Source organism: Mirounga angustirostris, unplaced genomic scaffold (assembly GCF_029215605.1).
Source record: "Mirounga angustirostris isolate CCGP_5_RB_7025 unplaced genomic scaffold, mMirAng1.0.hap1 SCAF_11, whole genome shotgun sequence".
NCBI classification, from domain to species: Eukaryota; Metazoa; Chordata; class Mammalia; order Carnivora; family Phocidae; genus Mirounga; species Mirounga angustirostris.
In genome coordinates, this window is record NW_026991719.1 from 54,825,516 (window position 1) to 54,846,954 (window position 21,439).

Here is a 21,439-nt window from a genome sequence, read left to right on the forward strand (position 1 = left end):
TTTTTCAAAACATCTTCTTTGAAACATTGCTGGTTCCTTAATGTTTTCTTTTATCCAGATTTAAGGAAACTTTTCTCTCCTAAGCTATCTATGAATTATAGCAATTTTGTAAAGTATAACTAATTAACCAGAACATAACCATTTACTTTTTCTCTTTACCTGATTTCTCCAGAATTTGGAAACTTACTGAGTTTTCTTACTTTCAAGGCAATATAGTTATTTGAATAAGTTCAGTAAGAATCTGTTCTCCTTAGACACAACTGGAAACAATGGTTATGTTACCAATGCTTTGACTGGAATGTTGTATTTGAGAATATGCATAGAATCAAATATGAAGAGACATCTTTAAAGAACTAAGGTTGACTTTATGGACTCAATAAAGCCCCTTGGAAAAACAAGCCTCATACCTTGCTTACAGCATTCCTAGCAGCCTAACCAGGTGAATAAAGGAGGTCACTTCCTGGCAGGCCTAGGGACCTCAGAATATGTTGGGGACCTCATGAAGAGAGGAATTCATCCAAATCTAAAGGTATTCCAGAAGTCTGATGGTGAGTCTTTGGCTTGGTTTCTTAGCCTGGAGAGGGTTTTAAAAGTCCACTCTAAGATTACATATGAAAAGTTACAGCAAAGCAGATTTTAAAAGGGCCTGTATGGTCAATCACTATTTTTGCTACACTCATATAAATAATCAGGCCACTGTAATGGACTAGACTTATTTTGCAAACAAATTAGTCTCACTGGGATTATCTTTGATAGAAATGAGCGTGATTGTAGAAAAAATGAATGTTTCTGTAGAAAATTATAACACAACTCTGAAATATCAAATTCTAGTCCTATTTATTGTCACTGAGATTTTGTTATATAACTCCACACTGGAGTGGATTCTAAATTCTGCTACTTTCCTCAGTTAACCAGGCTACAAGCTATAATTTTCCAAACTAATACGTCCAATTTTCCCCCACCCTTCTATTTAGGAATTATTAAAATAAAGAGTGCTCTTGAACCTCCTTGAAAGGGACTATACCAGGTCCCCCTCACTACCCAGACAGGAGTCAAACTTCTGGAACTTGAACCTTAGGTCCACAACTCTCAATTTAAAAAAGCTCCTTCAGACTCTTGGAGCTCTACACCAGTTAGAGATCTAAAATTATTATTCACTAGGGAGGTTCCTCCCCAGAAGAAGATGGCATCTTGAGGTGAAGAGCTCCCCCAAAATTGTAGATCAGGATTTTCATATCCAAAAGGAAGCCTTTCCTTTTGCCTTTCACTACTTGCTTTTCCTCTCTGTTAATACACAGGAAAACAATGCTCCTTAACTCAGGTGACTATACCTGAATCTACTACTCAAACAATAATTGCCCAAAAAAATCCCTAGACTTTCTGAACAAAGTTGGATAGCCCTTGCTTATCTTTCAGCTGAGAAGACAGGTGTTTGTGCTATGGATAATACCAAATGCTCACTTGGACCGACACTTCTGGGGAAGTTGAGACTCAGCTACATAAGATTACTGAACAACTCACTTGGATTAAGAAAGCAACTTCAATGGGGTCTTTGACTTTGATTCTGATTGGTTTGGGTCTTGGGAACCATGGCTCCAAAGTACACTCCAGACATGTGGAATTATCTTGCTTATAATAATCATAGCAGTCTTGGGGCACCTGGGTGGCTCAGTGGTTAAGCATCTGCCTTCGGCTCAGCTCATGATCTCACGGTCCTGGGATTGAGCCCTGCATCGGGCTCCGTGCTCCTTGGCTCCTCGGGAAGCCTGCTTCTCCCTCTCCCACTCCCCCTGCTTGTGTTCCTTCTCTCGCTCTGTCTCTCTCTGTCAAATAAATAAAGAAAAATCTTTAAAAAAAATAATAATCATAGCAGTCTCCCTGGGACACTGTGTTCTCTTAAAATCTTTAAATGCATGCTCACAGCTGCTAATCATCAAGAAAATGACCTCCCTGAGATTAGAATGTCAGAAAAGGAGCAAAGAGAATGGCCAACTTAAAGAATGTGAACCTGATGTCATGACATATGAATACCACACAGATTCAGAAAAGAAAAAAAAAACAAAAAAAACCTGTGAGCACCCCAGTGCAGTAGCTGGAAGTAGCACTAGAGCCTTAAATTTTGATCACATCTTCCAATTAGGCTGAGATTCTGTTCAAAAGAGGTGCACTTCTTAAAAAAATAAGAAAACAGGCCCAAAATGAAGTCATTTATGGTAAGCCCCACATTGCCCAAACTGAGACTTAATTATTATTTTGTTTTTCCCAGAAAAGGAATTTTAAACCAGTCCATCAGAAATCACTTAATCAGCACTAGTTAGATGATATGTCCAAAAGACCCCTGTCATTCCCTAAAGGAAAGTAATCTTGTAATAAGCAACCTACCCTTCCTCCTAATATAACTTCCTGTTGCTGCTCCCATCTGCCTATAAAAGTCTTTCATTTTCTCTGCTTGACTTATTTCACTTAGCATAATCCCCTCCAGTTCCATCCATGTCTTTGCAAATGGTGGGTATTCACCCTTTCTGATGGCTGAGTAATATTCCATTGTATATATGAACCACATCTTTATCCATTCCTCTGTTGAAGGGCATCTCGGCTCCTTCCACAGTTTGGATATTGTGGACATTGCTGCTATGAGCATTGGGGTGCAGGTGCCCCTTCTTTGCACTGTGTTTGTATTTTGGGGGTAAATACCTAGTAGTGCAATTGCTGGATCATAGGGTAGCTCTATTTTTAACTTTTTGAGGAACCTCCATACTGTTTTCCAGAGTGGCTGCACCAGCTTGCATTCCCACCGACGGGGTAAGAGGGTTCCCCTTTCTCCACATCCTCACCAACATTTGTTGTTTTCTGCTTTGTTAATTTTTGCCACTCTAACTGCTTTAAGGTGGTATCTCAATGTAATTTTGATTTGAATTTCCCTGATGGCTAATGATGTTGAACATTTATTTTTTCATGTGTCTCTTATCATTTGATGTCTTCTTTGGAAAAGTGTCTATGCATGTCTTCTGCCCATTTTTTGATTTATTTATTTTTGGGGTGTTGAGTTTGAGAAGTTCTTTATAGATATGGTTTCACTCATATGTCAAACATAAGGGATAGCATGGAGGACATTAGGGAAAGGAAGGAAAACCTGAACTGGGGGAAATCAGGGGGAGATGGACCATGAGAGACTATGGACTCTGGGAAACAATCTGAGGGTTTCAGAGGGGAGGGGGGGTTGGGGGATGGGTTAGCCCAGTGATGGATATTAAGGAGGGCACGTGCTATAATGAGCACTGGGTATTATACGCAAATAATGAATCTTGGAACACTACATCAAAAACTAATGATGTACTGTATGGGGACTAACATAGCATAACAAAAAACGTTGGAGGCGGGGCATGGGGAGTTATTGCTTAATTGCTATAGAATTTCTGTTTGGGATGATGAAAAAGTTTTGGAAATAAATAGTGGTAATGTTTGTACAACACTGTGAATGTAATTAATGTCACAAAACTGTACACTTAACTGTCTAAAATGGCAATTTTATGTTGTATATATTCTATGACAATAAAAAATTTTTAAAGGAAAAAAAGGTCTTTCATTTTCTACAGAGCCTTGCAGCTCTTTTCTATCTGCTAGACAGAATGCTGCCCAATTCAAATGGATTTATCCTCAAATTAGCTCTTAAAATTTTTAATATGCCTCAGTTTATGTTTTAGCAGTACATGTACCTACCAAGGAATGTAAAATTTTGAGTGCAAGTATAGACTGATCAATCTGTGAAATCCGTTTAGAATGTATACTCACACTTCAATGGGACTTGCTGAGCATTCTTATTCTACAAATTTTGCTGATTTCTTTTTTTTTAAGATTTATTTATTTATTTGAGAGAGCAAGAATGAGAGAGAGAGAGAGAGTACATGAGAGGGGGGAGGGTCAGAGGGAGAAGCAGGCTCCTCGCCGAGCAGGGAGCCTGATGCGGGACTCGATCCAGGGACTCCAGGATCATGACCTGAGCCAAAGGCAGTCGCTTAACCAACTGAGCCACCCAGGTGCCCCAAATTTTACTGATTTCTAATGTCAGCTTTTATTTGAAAAAGTATGTGAAAAATTGTTAAATATAACTGGCAATTAATGACTTGTACCATTATTAAAAGTACATGAGAAATAAATGAATATGGAACAATAGCTGGATTTTGCTGTAGCCAGCACTGTGTCATAAGTATTGTGACTTTTGGAATTATCATTACAGCACTCATTCATTCCACAAATATTTCTTATGTCGGCCATTGTGCTGGATATTAGATTCCTAGAGATCCAAGCATCTTGTGGAAAAAAAAAAATAGACTGAGGAATGCTAGAGTATGTACTACCTACCTGAGAATTCTGTAAATGCAATTTTCCCAGATGACAACTAGATTTGATCTAGAGAAGACTAGTCTTTTATTTCTGATTGAATTGACTAGTTACTTGTATCTGAAAGGGTCTCCAATGTGAGCTAATGGGAGACATTTTATGAAAGTAAATTGACAGTATATCAGAATGGAAGGCAAGGGATATGTGAAGCATGAGAGAAAAATAAAAGATAAAGAGAGGTAAAGAGCAGCCATAAACACTAGTGTCTATCATATAGTAGACATTCAATAAACACTGAATGAATCAATAGATGAAATGGCGTGAACTGTAAGACTGGTCTAAGGAAAGTAGAAAGGGGTTCATAAATCAAGACAGGAGGAGGCAGAAGATAAGCAATAAGACTAGGAGGAAAATGAGAACCAGTGGAGTTCAGAAAGAGAAAACGACACATACACTCTGTATCAGAAAAGAAGAATACTTTTACATTATCCCAAAGTTAATATATTCTTCTTACATAATTCATATAAATAGTATGAAAGACCTTGGTTCAAGAAGCAGGCTGTTCTTTCAAAATGGAACTGTGATTTCTCTTTTCCAATTGCCTGTACTGTCAGGTGGAAATCAACAGAACCCTGGATTGGGGATATTCCAGAGTTTATTCTGGGAGGAAAATGTAGGACTATATCCATGAACAATATGGCTGCTGCTAGACTCTATGCTTCATGAGGAATGGGATTTCTGTCTGTCTGTTCACTGCTATATAACTACCACCTGATACAGTGCCTGGCACATAGGAAACAAGGACAGTAGTCAGCTCCTAGAAGCTACAAAAGGCAAAGGAACAGATTATCCTTTAGAGCCCCCAGAGTGAATGCAACCCCACCAATACCTTGATTTTAACTCCATAAGACTGACTGGTGAAAGTAGCAATAGGACATCAGTGCAAAAAGTTCCCTGGTTCCTTATTCATGGTGAGATAGCGGATAGACTCTCCAAATGAGAAACCCAGCAGCAGGTAGCACGTAGGGTAAGGAGGTTACCAGTTTGTTATGTCAAAACTTTAACTTTTTTGTAAGATAAGATATGCCTGACACAAATATTTCTTTCCCACTTTTCACACATTGACAAGAATGCTAGAAAGGGCAATATGTTGGTTGGGAACTGAAGATGAATTTGGTATCCATTATTCAGATTTTAAGAAAACAATTGAAAAAACAAATATTCACAGCACAGACTTTATTTCCAGCTTCAAAACTGAAGGCAAATAAAGAATTTAAAACAGGACAACGTTAAATAACTATTTACAAATTATTCCAGCCTCTTAATGTCACTGGTTCAAAGCACACGTGATCTGAGAATATTCAACGTACCTATTTAGGTTACTAAGTATATTTGTGATTAAGGTACTGAACCTATATAAGTTCTTAAATACATGCACACACACACACACACACACACACCTGACCTTAGGAATAAAAATGCCTTCATATGTATTGAAAGGTAAAACTCCCCACTATACTTGAGTATAATAAAGGTTATTAACCTACAGAGTTGCTTTACACATAAATGCACAGAGTTCAACTTATGCAGCTCCTAAAGTGGAGTGTGATATGGTTTTGTTTAATTTCCTAGGGGTATTATGTCTCTGTTACTCAAAAACCTCATATACTTTGAAGTTGCTTCTTTTCAATATATATTTATTATCTATTTGTCTAGATACATGTGAGTTTAATACTAAATGTAAGTCTTTAGATGCTGAATAGTTATGATTTTTTTTTAATTTTATTATGTTATGTTAGTCACCATATAGTAGAACATTAGTTTTTGATGTAGTGTTCCATGATTCATTGTTTTCACGTAACACCCAGTGTTCCACGCAATATGTGCCCTCCTTAATACCCATCACTGGGCTAACCCATCCCCCTTCTCCCCTACCCTCTAAAACCCTGTTTGTTTCTCGGACTCCATAGTCTCTCATGGTTCATCTTGCCCTCTGATCCCCCCCTTCATTTTTCCCTTCCTTCTCCTAATGTCCTCCATGCTATTCCTTATGTTCCACAAATAAGTGAAACCCTGTGATAATTGACTTTCTCTGCTTGACTTATTTCATCTCCTCCAGTCCCATCCATGTTGATGTAAAAGTTGGGTATTCATCCTTTCTGATGGCTGAGTCATATTCCATTGTATATAGGGACTACGTCTTCGCTATCCATTCATCTGTTGAAGGGCATCTCGGCTCTTTCCACAGTTTGGCTATTACAGACATTGCTGCTATAAACATTGGGGGGCATGTGGCCCTTCTTTTCACTACATCTGTATCTTTGGGGTAAATACCCAGGACTGCAATTGCGGGGTCATAGGGTAGCTCTATTTTTAATTTTTTGAGGAACCTCCACACTGTTTACCAAAGTGGCTGTACCAACTTGCATTCCCACCAACAGTGTTAAGAGGTTCCCCTTTCTCAACAACCTCTCCAACATTTGTTGTTTCTTCCCTTGTCAATTTTTGACATTCTAACTGGTGTAAGGTGGTATCTCAATGTTGCTTTGCTTTGAATTTCCTTGATGGCTAATGATGATGAAGATTTTTTCATGTGTCTGTTAGCCATTTGTATGTCTTCTTTTGAAAAGTGTCTGTTCAGATCTTCTGCCCATTCTTTGAGTTGATTATTTGTTTTCTGGGTGCTGAGTTTGAGAAGTTCTTTATAGATCTCAGATATCAGCCCTTTGTCTATAGTGTCATTTGCAAATATCTTCTCCCATTCTGTGGGTTGCCTCTTTGTTTTGTTGACTGTTTCTTTTGCTGTGCAGAAGCTTTTTATCTTGATAGAGTCCCAAAAGTTCATTTTCCCTTTTGTTTAACTTCCCTTTGGAGATTTCTAGTAATCTTCAAAGAAGTTGATGCGGCTGATGTCAAAGACATTACTGCCTATGTTCTCCACTAGGATGTTGATGGATTCCTGTCTCACATTGAGATCTTTCAACCATTCTGAGTTTATCTCTGTGTATGGTGTTAGAGAATGGTCGAGTTTCATTCTTCTGTGTATAGCTCTCCAATTTTCCCAGCACCATTTATTAAAGACACTGTTTTTTTCCATTGCATATTTTTTCCTGCTTTGTCGAAGATTATTTGACCATAGAGTTGAGGGTCCATATTTGGGCTCTCTATTCTGTTCCACCGGTCTATATGTCTGTTTTGTGCCAGTACCATGCTTTCAGTCTCGATATATCTTTAGGTTCAGAATGAGTCTCTTGTAGACAGCATATGGATGGGTCCTGTCTTTTTATCCAGTCTGCGACCCTGTGCCATTTTATGGGAGCATTTAGGCCATTCATGTTGAGAGTGATTATTGAAAGATATGAATTTGTCATCATGCTGCCTGTGAAGTCCTATTTCTATAGATTTTTTCTGTAAATTTCTGTTGTATATCTCTCTTGGGGTCTTTCTCCTTTTATAGAACCCCCCTTAATATTTCTTACAGGGCTGACTTAGTGGTCACATATTCTTTCAGTTTCTGCCAGTCGTGGAAGCTCTGCATCTCTCCATCCATTCTAAATGAAAGCCTTGCCAGATAAGGTATTCTTGGCTGCATGTTCTTCTCATTTAGTACCCTGAATATGTCTTGCCAGCCCCTTCTGGCTTGCTAGGTCTCTGTGGATAGGTCTGACATTATTCTGATGCTTCTCCCTCTGTACCTAAGGAATCTCTTCCCCCTAACTGCCCTTAAGATGGTTTCCTTGGTTCTAAGATTTGCGAGTTTTACTATTACATGCCGGGGTGTTGGCCTGTTTTCCTTGATCTTGGGAGGGGTCCTCTCTGCTTCTAGGACGTGAATGTTTGTTTCATTCCCCAGATTAGGGAAGTTCTCAGCTACGATTTGCTCAAATATATCTTCTCGTCCTCTCTCTTTCTCCACCCCCTCAGGGATCCCAATAATTCTGACCTTGGAACGTTTCATGGCGTCACTTACTTCTCTAATTCTGTTTTCATGGGTTTTGAGCTGTTTTTCCCAGGCCTCCTTTTTTTACTTCTTCTCTATCAGTTGGTCTTCTAGATCACTAATTCGTTTTTCTGCCTCATTTATCCTAGCTGTAAGAGTACCTAGATTGGATCTCATTGATAGCATTTTTAAGTTCTGCCAATTCAGCTTTCATTTCTGCCCTTAGAGACTCTATGTTGCCGTTAATCAATTTCTCCATTCTAGCCATTGTCTTCACAATTGCTACCCTGAATTCCATTTCTGACATCTTGGTTATTATCTGTATCCATTTGTAAATCTGTGGCAGAAGTCACAGTCTCTGAGTCTTTCCTATTTTGGGGGCTCCTCCTCCTAGTCATTCTGTTGAGGGTTGGTTGAGAGAATGTACAGAGTCCAAATTATTTACCACAACCCAAGCATGATGCACTGGTTTTATAGGGACCTTAGGGTTGTCAGCCTCTTGTTCTCCCATCCTGTCTTCTCGGGAAGGGGCCTGCCACACTGTTACTCAGGTAACCCTGTTTGGGCAGATTTGCCATGATCCCTGTGGGGGGGATGGGCTCAGTGAAAACTGGTTTTGGGGGGCTTTTGTTCTCTGGTGGCTTTCCACGTTTCTTCCAAGAGTCAGAGCAGAATAGACCAATTCCAACCACCTGCCTCAGAGCAGAGAGATCACCATCTGTTCTTCAGTGAGTTCTCCAGGCCACACTATGTCCGTTTCTGTCAGCACTGCTATAAACTACAGCGTCCTGGGCTGTGGGCCCCTCAGCAGCGCTCCAGTCCTTGCCTGCAGGTCAGGGCACATCTCTACCCTTTATGCTTCTAAAATCGCCAGCTGCCCCCAGGTCGCATGCATTGCCCCGCCACTCTGGTTTTAGTCTGGGGGACTGCCCTAAAGTCCTTTCCCCATTGCTACCTGTCTGCGAGTCTGTGCCCCATCCCCAGCACGGGAGGCTTTTGCTCACCAGTGGTGCAAGATCCCAAAGGCTCCCTCCCCCTTCCATTTATCTTCTGGTAAGTCCCCACGGAATCACAGCCCCCCGCTTCATACCTCAAAACCAACTGTCTGCAATATTCTGTTTGTAGAGATCCAGATATATCTTCTTACATCTCAGGCTGATTTCGTGGGTGTTCAGAGTGGTCTGGTAGGTATCCAGGTCAATTCAGGGGACTGGTTGGAATAGGGTCCCCTATTCCTCTACCACCTTTTTTTCCTCTCCAAGTATGATTTTTTTGGAAAAAAATATCACTATAATTTCTATTGCATTTAACTGTCTACATACGATTATATTAGGTGTTCCATTTAGTTTCTGAAAATTAAATGTATTTTTTAATAGCATAAAGATAAAAGGAGAAATTTTAAAACCTAAATAATTAACATCTTACCAATTATATGCTACTTTACTCACTATGTTCATTTCTCCTCTGTTTAGTTCAGCAGGCCTCTGGCATTAGGTAACAGTATTGTGGGAATAATGTTCTTCCATGTATGGCTTCCTAGCTAGAATCAACTTCATAAAGGACACATATCCATACATCCAGTCTCACTGCTCTATCTCACCCCTCTGTTCCAGTCATTGTGAAATACTCTCTGGAGCACAAGATTTTAGAGTCCCACTGAAGGAACACTACCTGTAATGTGCTAGGTACAGTGGTATTATCATGTGCATGATTATGATTATCAAGATTATAATACAAATATATGTAATTATTATAATATGCATTATCATTAATAAGATGACTAGGACTTGATAAGGGGTGGAGAAGCAGAACACTTAGATGCAGTACCTAGCTGTTTCTGAGGTAATCAGATTAGCTTCTCTGTGTTTAGTTTATGATGGATTCAGCATGAGTGAAGATGCTACCCCTTCATTTTGTAGGATCTGTTAACATAGAGCATAATGGGTATTGAGGAGGGCACATGCCGTGATGAGCACTGGGTGTTATACACAACTAATGAATCATTGAACACTACATCAAAAACTAATGATGTACTATGCAGTGGCTAACTGAACATAATAAAAAAAACATAGAGCATAATGCAACAATCTTGGGTGGGGGAGGAATGTGACTAACCCAATGATGGACTGAATGAAAAATAATTACTGAGGGCGCCTGGGTGGCTCAGTTGGTTGAGCGACTGCCTTCGGCTCAGGTCATGATCCTGGAGTCCCTGGATCGAGTCCCGCATCGGGCTCCCTGCTCGGCAGGGAGCCTGCTTCTGCCTCTGACCCTCCCCCCTCTCCCATCCAAGTACTAACCAGGCCCGACCCTGCTTAGCTTCCGAGATCAGACGAGATCGGGCGCGTTCAGGGTGGTATGGCCGTAGACGACCCTCCCCCCTCTCATGTGCTCTCTCTCTCTCATTCTCTCTGTCTCAAATAAATAAATAAATCTTTAAAAAAAAAAAAAAAAGAAAAATAATTATTGATTGTGGATGTGTTTCCCCCTCCCATTGACTTTGTGGTCTGTGTTATATTTTATTTGGCAAAAAGACAGATTTTCAGTTGGGCAAAGAATAGAAGCTTTTAGTGAAGAACAAAAAAAAGCCCCCAGTCATGTGTTATAGGAGGTGCTATAAAGAAAGTAGTCTAAGGGTTGTTTAAGTTAAAAAACATAGCTGGAAGTGTACCTTTGACTTGCATAGAGCATGAGACTTAAGGAAAGAGATAAAAACATGCTGTGCTAGCAAAAGGAAAGGAATACTCTTCTTCCCAGGATAAATCATGATGAGCCTATATGGAGCCAAGGCAGCTGGCCCCTAATGGCGTGGAAATAGATCAGGGTAGGGTGAAAAGAAGCAAGAATACTTTGAGGATCCCAGTGAGCACCCCCAGAAGACATAATATACAAGAAGCTTAGAAAGGAAATCACCCCATACAAATACAAATTTTAAGTTAGCAGAAAGACAGTCTTTCCTATAAAATGTAGGCCCCACGAAGGTAGTAAATGCAAGTGATATGTTCACTCTAATCTACATCCTTGAGCAAAATGCCTGACCCTTAGTTAGATACTCAAATTATTTGCTAAATGAATAAGGATCACCAAATATAGAATTAGAATTGGGGAAAGGATCAGAGTTTACCACTTTTATGCATAAATAAGTAAAACTGACACTGTTTTATATTATATGTATAAATATTTATATCCAGAAATTCTTGGTCTACTTTTCAGATATTCATGTAAGTAATGATATTTGGAACTTGATGTTGAATAGATGCAATATGCCAACCCTGTCATTTTCTTTGATATATAAATCAAATTGTATTGCCATGTATGATTTGAGGGAACCATTTCAGTCCTATTGAAGCCTGTAAAAGAATCAGTAGGATATTGAGCATGACACATGTTTTAGCTTATTATATATTAGGTAGAAGAATGTAGTGATACTAGACAGAGAATTCTAAACAGTTAATCTGATTTCAATAATTTTTCAGAGATTTATTCTGGGCCATGCTTTAAGCCCTTTCATAAATAAAAAAGTGTCCTATAGCTTATAAAATGTAATGTAAATGGCCTGGAATAGGACAATGTGAATTTTTAAGTCAAGAATATAAAGTGATAAATGCAAACAAATGCTGAGGCAATAATGATGTACTCTATAATACAAAAACTCTATACCTGCCATTATTACATGCTGTAGCATCCTCAAATACTAACAGGGTTAGGTTGTCAGGCCTACAGGGTTATGGAAGGTAAGCTATGCATCACAGAAAAGACCAAAAATATGTGCTTTATTCAAAGTGCAGCTCTCCACAGTCAATTTGTTTTCTGATGCTTTATGAAAACTGAGATTATCAGATAGTTCACTACCATTCACAAAAGGAAGAACAGCAGGTTTGCGGAAAGATAAAAACAATTAAGTTTAGTTCTGGACATGTCAAATATATGTATCTGTGAAACATGTATGTAGAGAGAGAGTCTGCGACAATTCCAATTCTGATTCCTTCGGCCCTTGGAGCTTAATACTTGTGCCATGATCAGTTTTGTTCATATAACAGAGTATGCTATACAGATATGATCATTACAATGTACCATGATCTAAATATGTTTGGGAAGCACAGGTCCAGTGAGAAACTAGATACATCGCAGTTAGAACTCAGGAGATGATGTCTAGGCTAGAGATTTTGGGGTGCTAGTAAAACCCCACAGAGGGACTTCTACTCCAGGCCATGTTGGAGTAACTGGTACTATACTTGCTCTCCTGTTGTAACAATTAGAAAATTGGACAAAATAAAAGAAAGAGCTGTTTGACAATGACTCTGAAAAAAAGGGAAACAAATAAAATAAGTCCTACCATTGTCACCACTTGCTACCTGAAAGCACATTCTGAATGGTAGCATAGGGAGCTTGGAAGTCTTGCTGAGCATGGAAGTCTTGCTCAGGTGGAAGAGACAAACACTGGAGTTTAGAGAGGCTGAGGCAGCTAGAATTTGCAGGGCAGTGTACCAGAAAAGAGAGAGTTGTATAGAGGAAGAACTAAAAAAAAAAAAAAAATTTTCTATGAGTCTCCTTGAGTCTGTCCATTGAATACTAAGCCATGAGTGGCCAAGATAAAAATGTATGAGCTAGGGCACCTGGGTGGCTCAGTCAGTTGAGCATCTGACTCTTCATTTTGGCTCAGGTCATGATCTCAGAGTCATGGGATTGAGCCCCACATTGGGCTCTGCACTCAGTACAGAGTCTGCTTGAGTTTCTTTCCCTCTCCCTCTGCCTCCCCCTCTGCTCGTCCCCCGGCCTGTGCTCTCTCTCTCTCTCTCTCTAAAATAAATTAAAAATAAATAAATAATCTTTAAAAGAAAGTCTATGAGGTTAGCCAATGAAATATCAGGGAATTTTAAGCTGAACAATTCCAAGAAGCGATGCAGAGCTGGGAGATGTTTAAGTTCCAACCAGTAAGAATGAGGAGAAAAAAGAAAGCAGACTTTAGTAGTAGGATTAACCTTGCCAGTAAAAGTTACCTTATATTTGTCCTAACAAGCTTAAAAAGAAGCCTCAAATGGACGAAGTTGATCTACAAATAACTACCTAAAAAACAAATTTCAATACTCTTTAACAGAAGTCAACAAAATCAAGACATGCAATACCCATGATTTTCAGGATCTAATCAAAATTGCTAGACATACTCTTAAGAGGGAAGTATATACCAATACATTAGGCCTACTTCAAGAAGCAAGAAAAATCTCAAATATACAACCTAACGTTACACCTAAAGGAGCCAGAAAAAGAGGAATAAATGAAGCCTAAAACCAGCAGAAGAAGAGAAATAACAAAGATTAGAGCAGAAGAAATGATATAGAAGCAAAAGAAACCAATAGAACAGAACAATGAAACCAGAAGCTGTTTCTTTGAAAAAATAAATAAAATTGATGAACTCCTAGCCAGGCTTATTAAAAAGAAAAGAGAAATCACCCAAATAAATAAAATCAAAAATGAGAAAGAAGAAATAACAACCAATACCACAGAAAGACAATTATAAGAGAACATTATGAAAAAAATATATGCCAACAAAGTGGACAACCTTGAAGAAGTGGATAAATTTCCAGAAACATATAAATTACCAGAACTGAAACAGGAAGAAATAGAAAACTTGAACAGACTGAAAACCACTAAAAAATTGAGTCAGTAATCAAAAATCTCCCAACAAACAGAAGTCCAGGGCCAGATGGCTTCACAAGGGAATTCCACCAAACATTTAGAGAAGAGTTAATACTTATTCTTCTCAAACTATTCCAAAAACTAGAAGAGGAAGGAAAACTTCCAAATTCATTCTTGAGGCCAGCATCTTCCTGATACCAAAAGCAGATAAAGACTCCACTGAAAGAGAGAACTATAGGCAAATATCCTTGATGAACATGGATGTAAAAATTCTCAACAAGATACTAGCAAATTGAATCCTTAACAGTACACTAAAAGAACCATTTGGCATGATCAAGTGGGATTTATTCCTGGGCTGCAAGTGCTTCAATATTCACAAATCAATCAACATGATAGACCACATTAATAAAAGAAAGGATAAGACCATATGATCCTTTCAATAGATGCAGAAAATGCATTTGACAAAGTACAACATCCATTCATAACAATCCTCAAAAAGGTAGGATTAAAGGGAATACCTAAGCAAAATAAAGGCCATATATGAAAAACCCACAGCTAATATCCTCAATGGGGAAAAACTGATAGCTTTTCTTCTACAGTGAGGAACAACACAGGAATGCCCACTCTCACCACTAATAACATAGTACTGGAAGTCTTAGCCACAGCAATCAGACAACAAGAGAAAAATAAAAGGCATCCAAATTGGCAAGGAAGAAGTCAAATGTTCACTATCTGCCAATGACATGAGACTGTATTTAGAAACCCTGAAAGACTACACCAAAAACTTGCTAGAAATGATAAATGAATTCAGTAAAGTCGCAGGATACAAAAACAATGTACAGAAATCTGTTTTATTTCTATGCACCAATAATGAAGCAGCAGGAAGAGAAATCAAGGAATTGATCCCATTTGCAACTGCACCAAAAAGCATAACATACCTAGGAATAAACCTAACTGAAGAGGTAAATGATGTGTACTCTGAAAACTAGAAAACACTGATGAAAGAAATTGAAGATGACACAAAGAAATGGAAAAAGATCCCATGCTCATGGATTTGAAGAATAAATATTATGAAAATGTCTATAGTACCCAAAGCAGCCCCTATCAAATTACCAACGTCATTTTTCACACAGCTAGAACAAAGAATCTTAAAATTTGTATGGGATCAAAAAGACCCTGAATAGCCAAAGCAATCCCAAAAAAGCAAAGCAAAGCTGAAGTCATCACAATTTTGGACTTCAAGTTATATAACAAAGCTGTAGGGATCAAGACAGTATGGTACTGGCACAAAAATGGACACACAGATCAATGGAACAGAATAGAAAACTTAGAAATGTACCCACAACTGTATGGTTAGTTAATCTTCAATAAAGCAGGAAAGAAAATCAATGGAAAAAAGACGGTGTCTTCAACAAATGGTATTGCGAAAACTGGTAATCTACATGAAAAAGAATGAAACTGGAATGCTTTCTTACACCATTCACAAAAATAAAAATGGAGTAAAGGCCTAAATGTGAGACAGGAAACCATCAAAATCCTAGAGAAGAACACAGGCAGTAACCTCTTTTATATCAGCCGTGGCAACTTCTTACTAGATATGTTTCCCTGAGGTAAGGGAAATAAAAGCAAAAATAAACTATTGGGACTTCACCAAAATAAAAAGCTTCTGCACAGCAAAGTAAATGATCAATAAAACTAACAGGCAGCCTATGGAATGGGAGAAGGTATTTGCAAATGACATATCTGATAAAGGGTTAGTATCCAAAATCTATAAAGATCTTATAAAACTGAACACTCAAAAAACAAATAATTGTTTAAAAAAAAGGGCAGAAGACATGAGTAGAAATTTTTCCAAAAAAGACAAATAGATGGCCAACAGACACATGAAAAGATGCTCAACATCACTCATCATCAGGGAAATACAAATCAAAACTACAATGAGATATCACTTCACACTAGCCGGAATGGCTAAAATTAACAACACAAGAAACAACAGGTATTGACAAGGATGTAGATAAAGGGGAACCCTCTTGCAGTGTTGGTGGGAATGCAAAGAGGTACAACCACTCTGGAAAACCATGCGGAGGTTCCTCAAAAAGTTTAAAATAGAACTACCCTATGATCTAGCAATTGTGCTACTGGGTATTTACCCAAAAAATACTAATTCAAAGTATAAGCACCCCAATGTTTATAGCAGTACTATGAATATAAGTCAAAATATGGAAGGAGCCCAAATGTCCATTGACTGTTGAATAGATAAAGAAGATGTGGTCTATATACATAATGGAATATTACTCAGCCATCAAAAAGGAATGAAATCTTGCCATCTGTAACTGCATGCATGGAGCTAGGGAGCATTATGCTAAGCCAAATAAGTCAGTCAGAGAAAGACAAATACCATATGATTTCACTCATTTGTGTAATTTAAGAAACCAAACAAGTGAGCATAGGGGGAAAAAAAGAGAGAGGCAAACCAAGAATAGACTCAACTGTAGTGAACAAAGTGATGGTTATCAGAGGGGAGGTGGGTAGGGGGATAGGTTAAACAGGTGACGGGGATTAAGGATTATATTTGTGATGAGCAATTGGTGTTATACGGAAGTGCTGAATCACTATATTATACATGTGGAACTACTATTACACTGTACGTTAACTAACTGGAATTTGAATAAAAACTTTAAAAATCACTAGACATGTAAAAAGGGAAAAAAATGTCATGCATTACCAAGTTAATATTTATTCATTAGGAATATATGTAGAGGAAGAAGCAAAGGGTGGCAAAGATGGAATGCTGGAAAATACCCAGCCAAGATTTAGAAGATGAGAAGAAGAAAAAGGATCTGACAAGAGTCACTTGAAAGGTTTAATACAAGATTTTAGAAAAGTCACAAGATGTTGAGTCACAAGAAGTCACATTAGGGAGAAAGTTTCAAAAAGGAGGGAACAGTCAACAAGGAGATCCAGCAAGACAGAGTCTGAAAATCGTCCACTGGATTTCACAGAAGATACCTTCTAAGCCTGGCAAAAGTAGTTCTAGTGGAGAGGTTGGGGTAGAAGCCAGATTGCAAAGGTTCTGAGATGTCAATATGATGTGGAGAAGGAGAGATGCTAGTTGTTTCAAGGCAAGATTGTCTCTGAGCCTGGGTAGGCAAATATGCATACATTTTTCCTTTGAAAATATTTCTTAAACATTCTACAACCTTTTTTAGCAATGTCTCCTTTCTCTTATAGACATTTATTTTTAATACACAATTTCCAATAAGAATTATGAAATTAAAATTGTTACCAAAAAAGGCATTCAGCAGCTTCTGAACCTGAATGTTGCTGCCCACAGTACGGTATAATCCCTCTGTCTTGATCCCTAGGGAAAGAAATTGAGGTCAGTTTTGTTTCCATAGCTAGAGCTTTCACTTTCCTCAGGGTTGAGAAAGTAGGTACTTATACCCTGGTGTCAGTTCAAATAGGAAAGTGTCTCCCTACCCTCTGCAAGCTCCCCAGCCTTCCCCTGCAATAGGGGAACTGTTTTGAAGCCTCTCTCCAAATTATTCTCTCCATACTTTCATTTGGATTATACCAAGATTTCATTAATGTGAACAGAAGAGAATATACTCTATAGTAAATAGAAAAATATGCTTAGGTGGGTAGCAGCAGGTGGCTGAGAATAGGGTTTAATTGAAAAAGGGAGCTAGGGTTTAATTGAAAAAGGAGGAAATATCAACCTCCGAGTTGCTTGTGAACAGTGATATAAAGGAAGAAAGGGATGGAATATGGCATATGTGAAACAAAAAGGCCATTTTGCATATAGAGAAATTCTAGCAACATTTCAAAGAATAAAGAGGCTTGGCTCATATACTACTTGCCCACATTCTAAATATTCTCAGAGAGAAACTAGAAGTATCATTAACCTGGGAAAACACTGATTCCATATTTGTCTGAGTTCAGCTTTGCACCCCATCAATTTTTAAACCGATATGTATTGTGGCAGAAATGGAACTCTTATTTATTTGCAATGGAACTGTCATAACACTATTTGAGGAGTGCCCAGTAGTATTTTAGAATACTTTATAAGCTGTTTGAAGCTCTTTCTCTTTATTTTTTTTTTAAATACAAGAGGCTGTACATATTTAATATATACAACTTGGTGAGTTTGGAGATAAATGAAACCATCACCACAGTCTATGCAGAAACACATCCATCACCTCTAAAACTTTTCTGTGGCCCTCTTTATTCATTATTATTTTTTTTTGTGATAAGAACTATTAACACAAGATCTACCATCTTAGAACATTTTTAAGTCTGCAATACAGTATTGTTAACTACAGCTTTATGCTGTACAGCAGATCTCTAGGACATAATTATCTTGCATAACTTAGAATTTTATACCATTTGATTAATTAAGCTCTTTCTCTTTAAAAGCAGGGAACCGCAAATTATCCCAATATGCTTGGATACCACTGGCTTGGAATTTGCTGGAATTTTAGAAATTTGTGTCTCATGTTCAAGGTTCATAAATAGTCTTCATTGCTAAAACGAGTCCTGACCAACAAATGACATCATTGCTACTTTAGAGAAATTGCCCCAGAATAAATTCAGAGTGACCAAATTCAAACACCGCCAACACTCTGGTTCATGTCTTACCTTTGGTCTCAATGACATTGATGCACTTCCTAACAAACTTGAACCCCACTTCATTCAGCTCCACTGTTTCAAACAAAGGAAAACAGAGTTAGATCCTGCTATAACAAGCTTTACCTACCAAACATTTATTGATCATGCTAAGAGACTGCAGTGAGAGAATAAGGGGTATGGTTTTTCATCTCCAATACCCTTAAATAGAAAGATCTTTTTTTTTTTTTAGAGGAAAAATAGAGTTTTTACTCTTACAACACAAAATGCTTTTAGTGATTCCATTGTATTATGTTTGTTTTAGACATGAGCAACATCAAACATGAAATGTTAGGGTGGAAATGCACATAATTTCTATCATGTGTTTAGAACAAGAAAGATATAATGTTCTTCTCTATATTACTATTACTATCCACACCATAAGCTAAGATAAAGTGACTTCCTTATTTCAATAAGTAGACATATTAAAAAAATAGGTCTGAATTTTATTCCACAGAGGAATCAATAAACACACTTGCATCAATATTACATATTATTGATGATAGTATTAACTGTGATTAGGACAGCTAGCAGTTTGTAATGTCAATAGATCATAAATTTGACTCACTTTCTTCCTGTTTTGTTATGGGGCTGTGGTAGATCTACAAAAAAAAGAGAAAGAAAAAGCCATGGCTATTGGGAATCACTATAGGTAAGTATGGCGAATAATACTAAATCTCTTTCCCCAGATAGTCCATCAAAACCATTAGCGACTCTAAAGCTTTAATAAGATGAAAAGTGGGCTAAACAGAATGATCTTTGCCTAGGTCCCTAGAAAACACTTGGATTAACAATCTCTGAAGACTACAGCAGATTCCAAGTAGCTCACTGCAGCCTACCCATCTTAGAGATTTACTTATGTAAAGCTTGGAGAATTTTTCTGATGGAGCAAGAGAGCATGAGAGAAAAGAAATAGTTTTCTAATGGATATATGGCTAATGGGCATTGATGGTAAAATGTAAATGTTCCCAATACCAACCTCCTACCCCAAAGGCTAACTAATGGGTGTTTCTCTGTAGAAAAGCAAGTGTCCAACTGAAAGAGATCCATGCATTGATCAAGATTTGTCTGAGTCATATTGAAGTACACACTATGATAGCTGTGTGAGAAACCAAAGAGGAGATCCTTGACGAAGTCTAGTCCAGGCTCCACCTCTACCTCATTATGAAATCTCAGGCATGTCCTTTTCATTCTCTACACTTCAAAATTCAGATCTCTAAAATGATCAGGATTGGAGTAGATGTCCCTTGAAGTCCTGATCTTCTTTGACACTTTAAACAAAGGCATGTATACTATGTATAAGATTAGTGAATTGGGGTGTTTAGTGAAGCAGCAACAATAATAATGTGAAACTGCAGGAAATAAGCCTTCTATATGGCACCTGTTAGTCTGCTTTAACAATCTCTCCTTTTAAAAGAAAATTATCTGCATCTGTGTGTATGCCCAGGGATATTTCAATGAGGGAGATTTCTATGCTGACCAGCCCTTGCTGCCAATTTTATAAACAAGGTATTTTTGGGGGCGTCTGGGTGGCTCAGTCGTTAAGCGTCTGCCTTTGGCTCAGGTCATGATCCCAGGATCCTGGGATCAAGCCCCGCATCGGGCTCCCTGCTCAGTGGGAAGCCTGCTTCTCCCTCTCCCTCTGCAGCTCCCTCTGCTTGTTCTCTCTCTCTCTGTGTCAAATAAATAAATAAAACCTTTAAAAAATTAATAAAAATAAAAGGAAACTGAGGCTTATTCAGTTATGACAATTATTTTCCATCTTTCTATATGAACACATATGCTGTATAAACTGAAAAAAGGCTTAATTTTCTTTCTTAAGAGGATCTTGTGGGCACAGCTGCATCATCTAACACTGCAGCAAGAAGCTGAGAAACCTGGATTCTAGGCCCAGCTGTTATGCCTTTTCTGAGAGTAAGCCCAGAGAAGTCCCTCACCCTCTGGAACTCAAATTGCCTTGCTTTTTAAGCAAGAAATATCAAGTCAACAATTCCTTCTAGCTCTAAAATTTTGAGTCTGACAATCTATTTAATTGTCCTAGACCCACTGGTACCACTCAGGGCACTCACACTGGATTATGGTGCTGAGGTTTCTCTAGTTTCCTGAGGTAACTTACGGGTTCTTTTCCATCCATAGCCTCCATCCATAGCCTTCTGTTAGCTTCTGAAAGGGCCTGCAAAGTGATGGTTCCTGGCCTAAGGGGAAAAAGAGGACAAGTTAAAAGTAGAAAACTCACCTGAGAAAATGAAGTCTTGTGATCTAGGGTCCCTCTCAGCCCTGGGAGGTGTCACACTGAGCAGGCACATAGAGAATTCCAATTTTTCAAAATCTCTTTTACTCAAAAAAACAATGAAACATTTAGAGAGCAGTAACTTTGGGAACCCTAGGGGAGATGGTATCTTGGCAGCCTCATGCCAGGGTCAGGCAAGGAAATAGGAAGGTAGATGCCAAGACACCTCACCATAATACACACTTAAATTGGCTCCATTGTACTTGAGACAAACTGTGGCTTTCTTTGCCTTTCTCTCTTGGAAGCCAGCAGTTTGGTCTTGGCTCTAGGAGTAAGCATGTTCAGCATGGGCACATTCATCCATCCCTGCCCCCCCCCCAAAAAATGGCTTTCCTACCTCCCCCATCTATGATGTCCAAAGAGTATTTCCAGCTGGAGAGAATTCAACAACATGCACGCTGGCTCAGCACAGGGAGGAGGCCTTTTGGCTGACTTAAGCAATCTTATGACTAAATAATAACAGTTACTGAATGCTCATTAGGTACCAGGTTCTGTTCTAAGTACTTTATAGGTATAAATTCATGTAATCTACCCAGGAACCTATAAAGCAGGTACCATATAGGAAT

General features: G+C 38.4%; 1 protein-coding gene across 4 annotated transcripts in view; it reads right to left on the reverse strand.

The window, feature by feature from the left end:
* The window catches only part of OPHN1 (oligophrenin 1), a 729,824-nt gene that overhangs the window by 380,851 nt on the left and 327,534 nt on the right, over positions 1-21,439 (reverse strand). For all 4 annotated transcript variants that reach the window (XM_064574174.1, XM_064574172.1, XM_064574171.1 and 1 more), the window contains 4 exons: positions 20,700-20,778; positions 19,152-19,185; positions 18,557-18,619; positions 17,205-17,279 (listed from right to left, as the gene is read on the reverse strand). In XM_064574174.1, the coding sequence (XP_064430244.1) occupies positions 17,205-17,279; positions 18,557-18,619; positions 19,152-19,185; positions 20,700-20,778 (251 nt within the window). The remainder of the gene's footprint in view (positions 1-17,204; positions 17,280-18,556; positions 18,620-19,151; positions 19,186-20,699; positions 20,779-21,439) is intronic.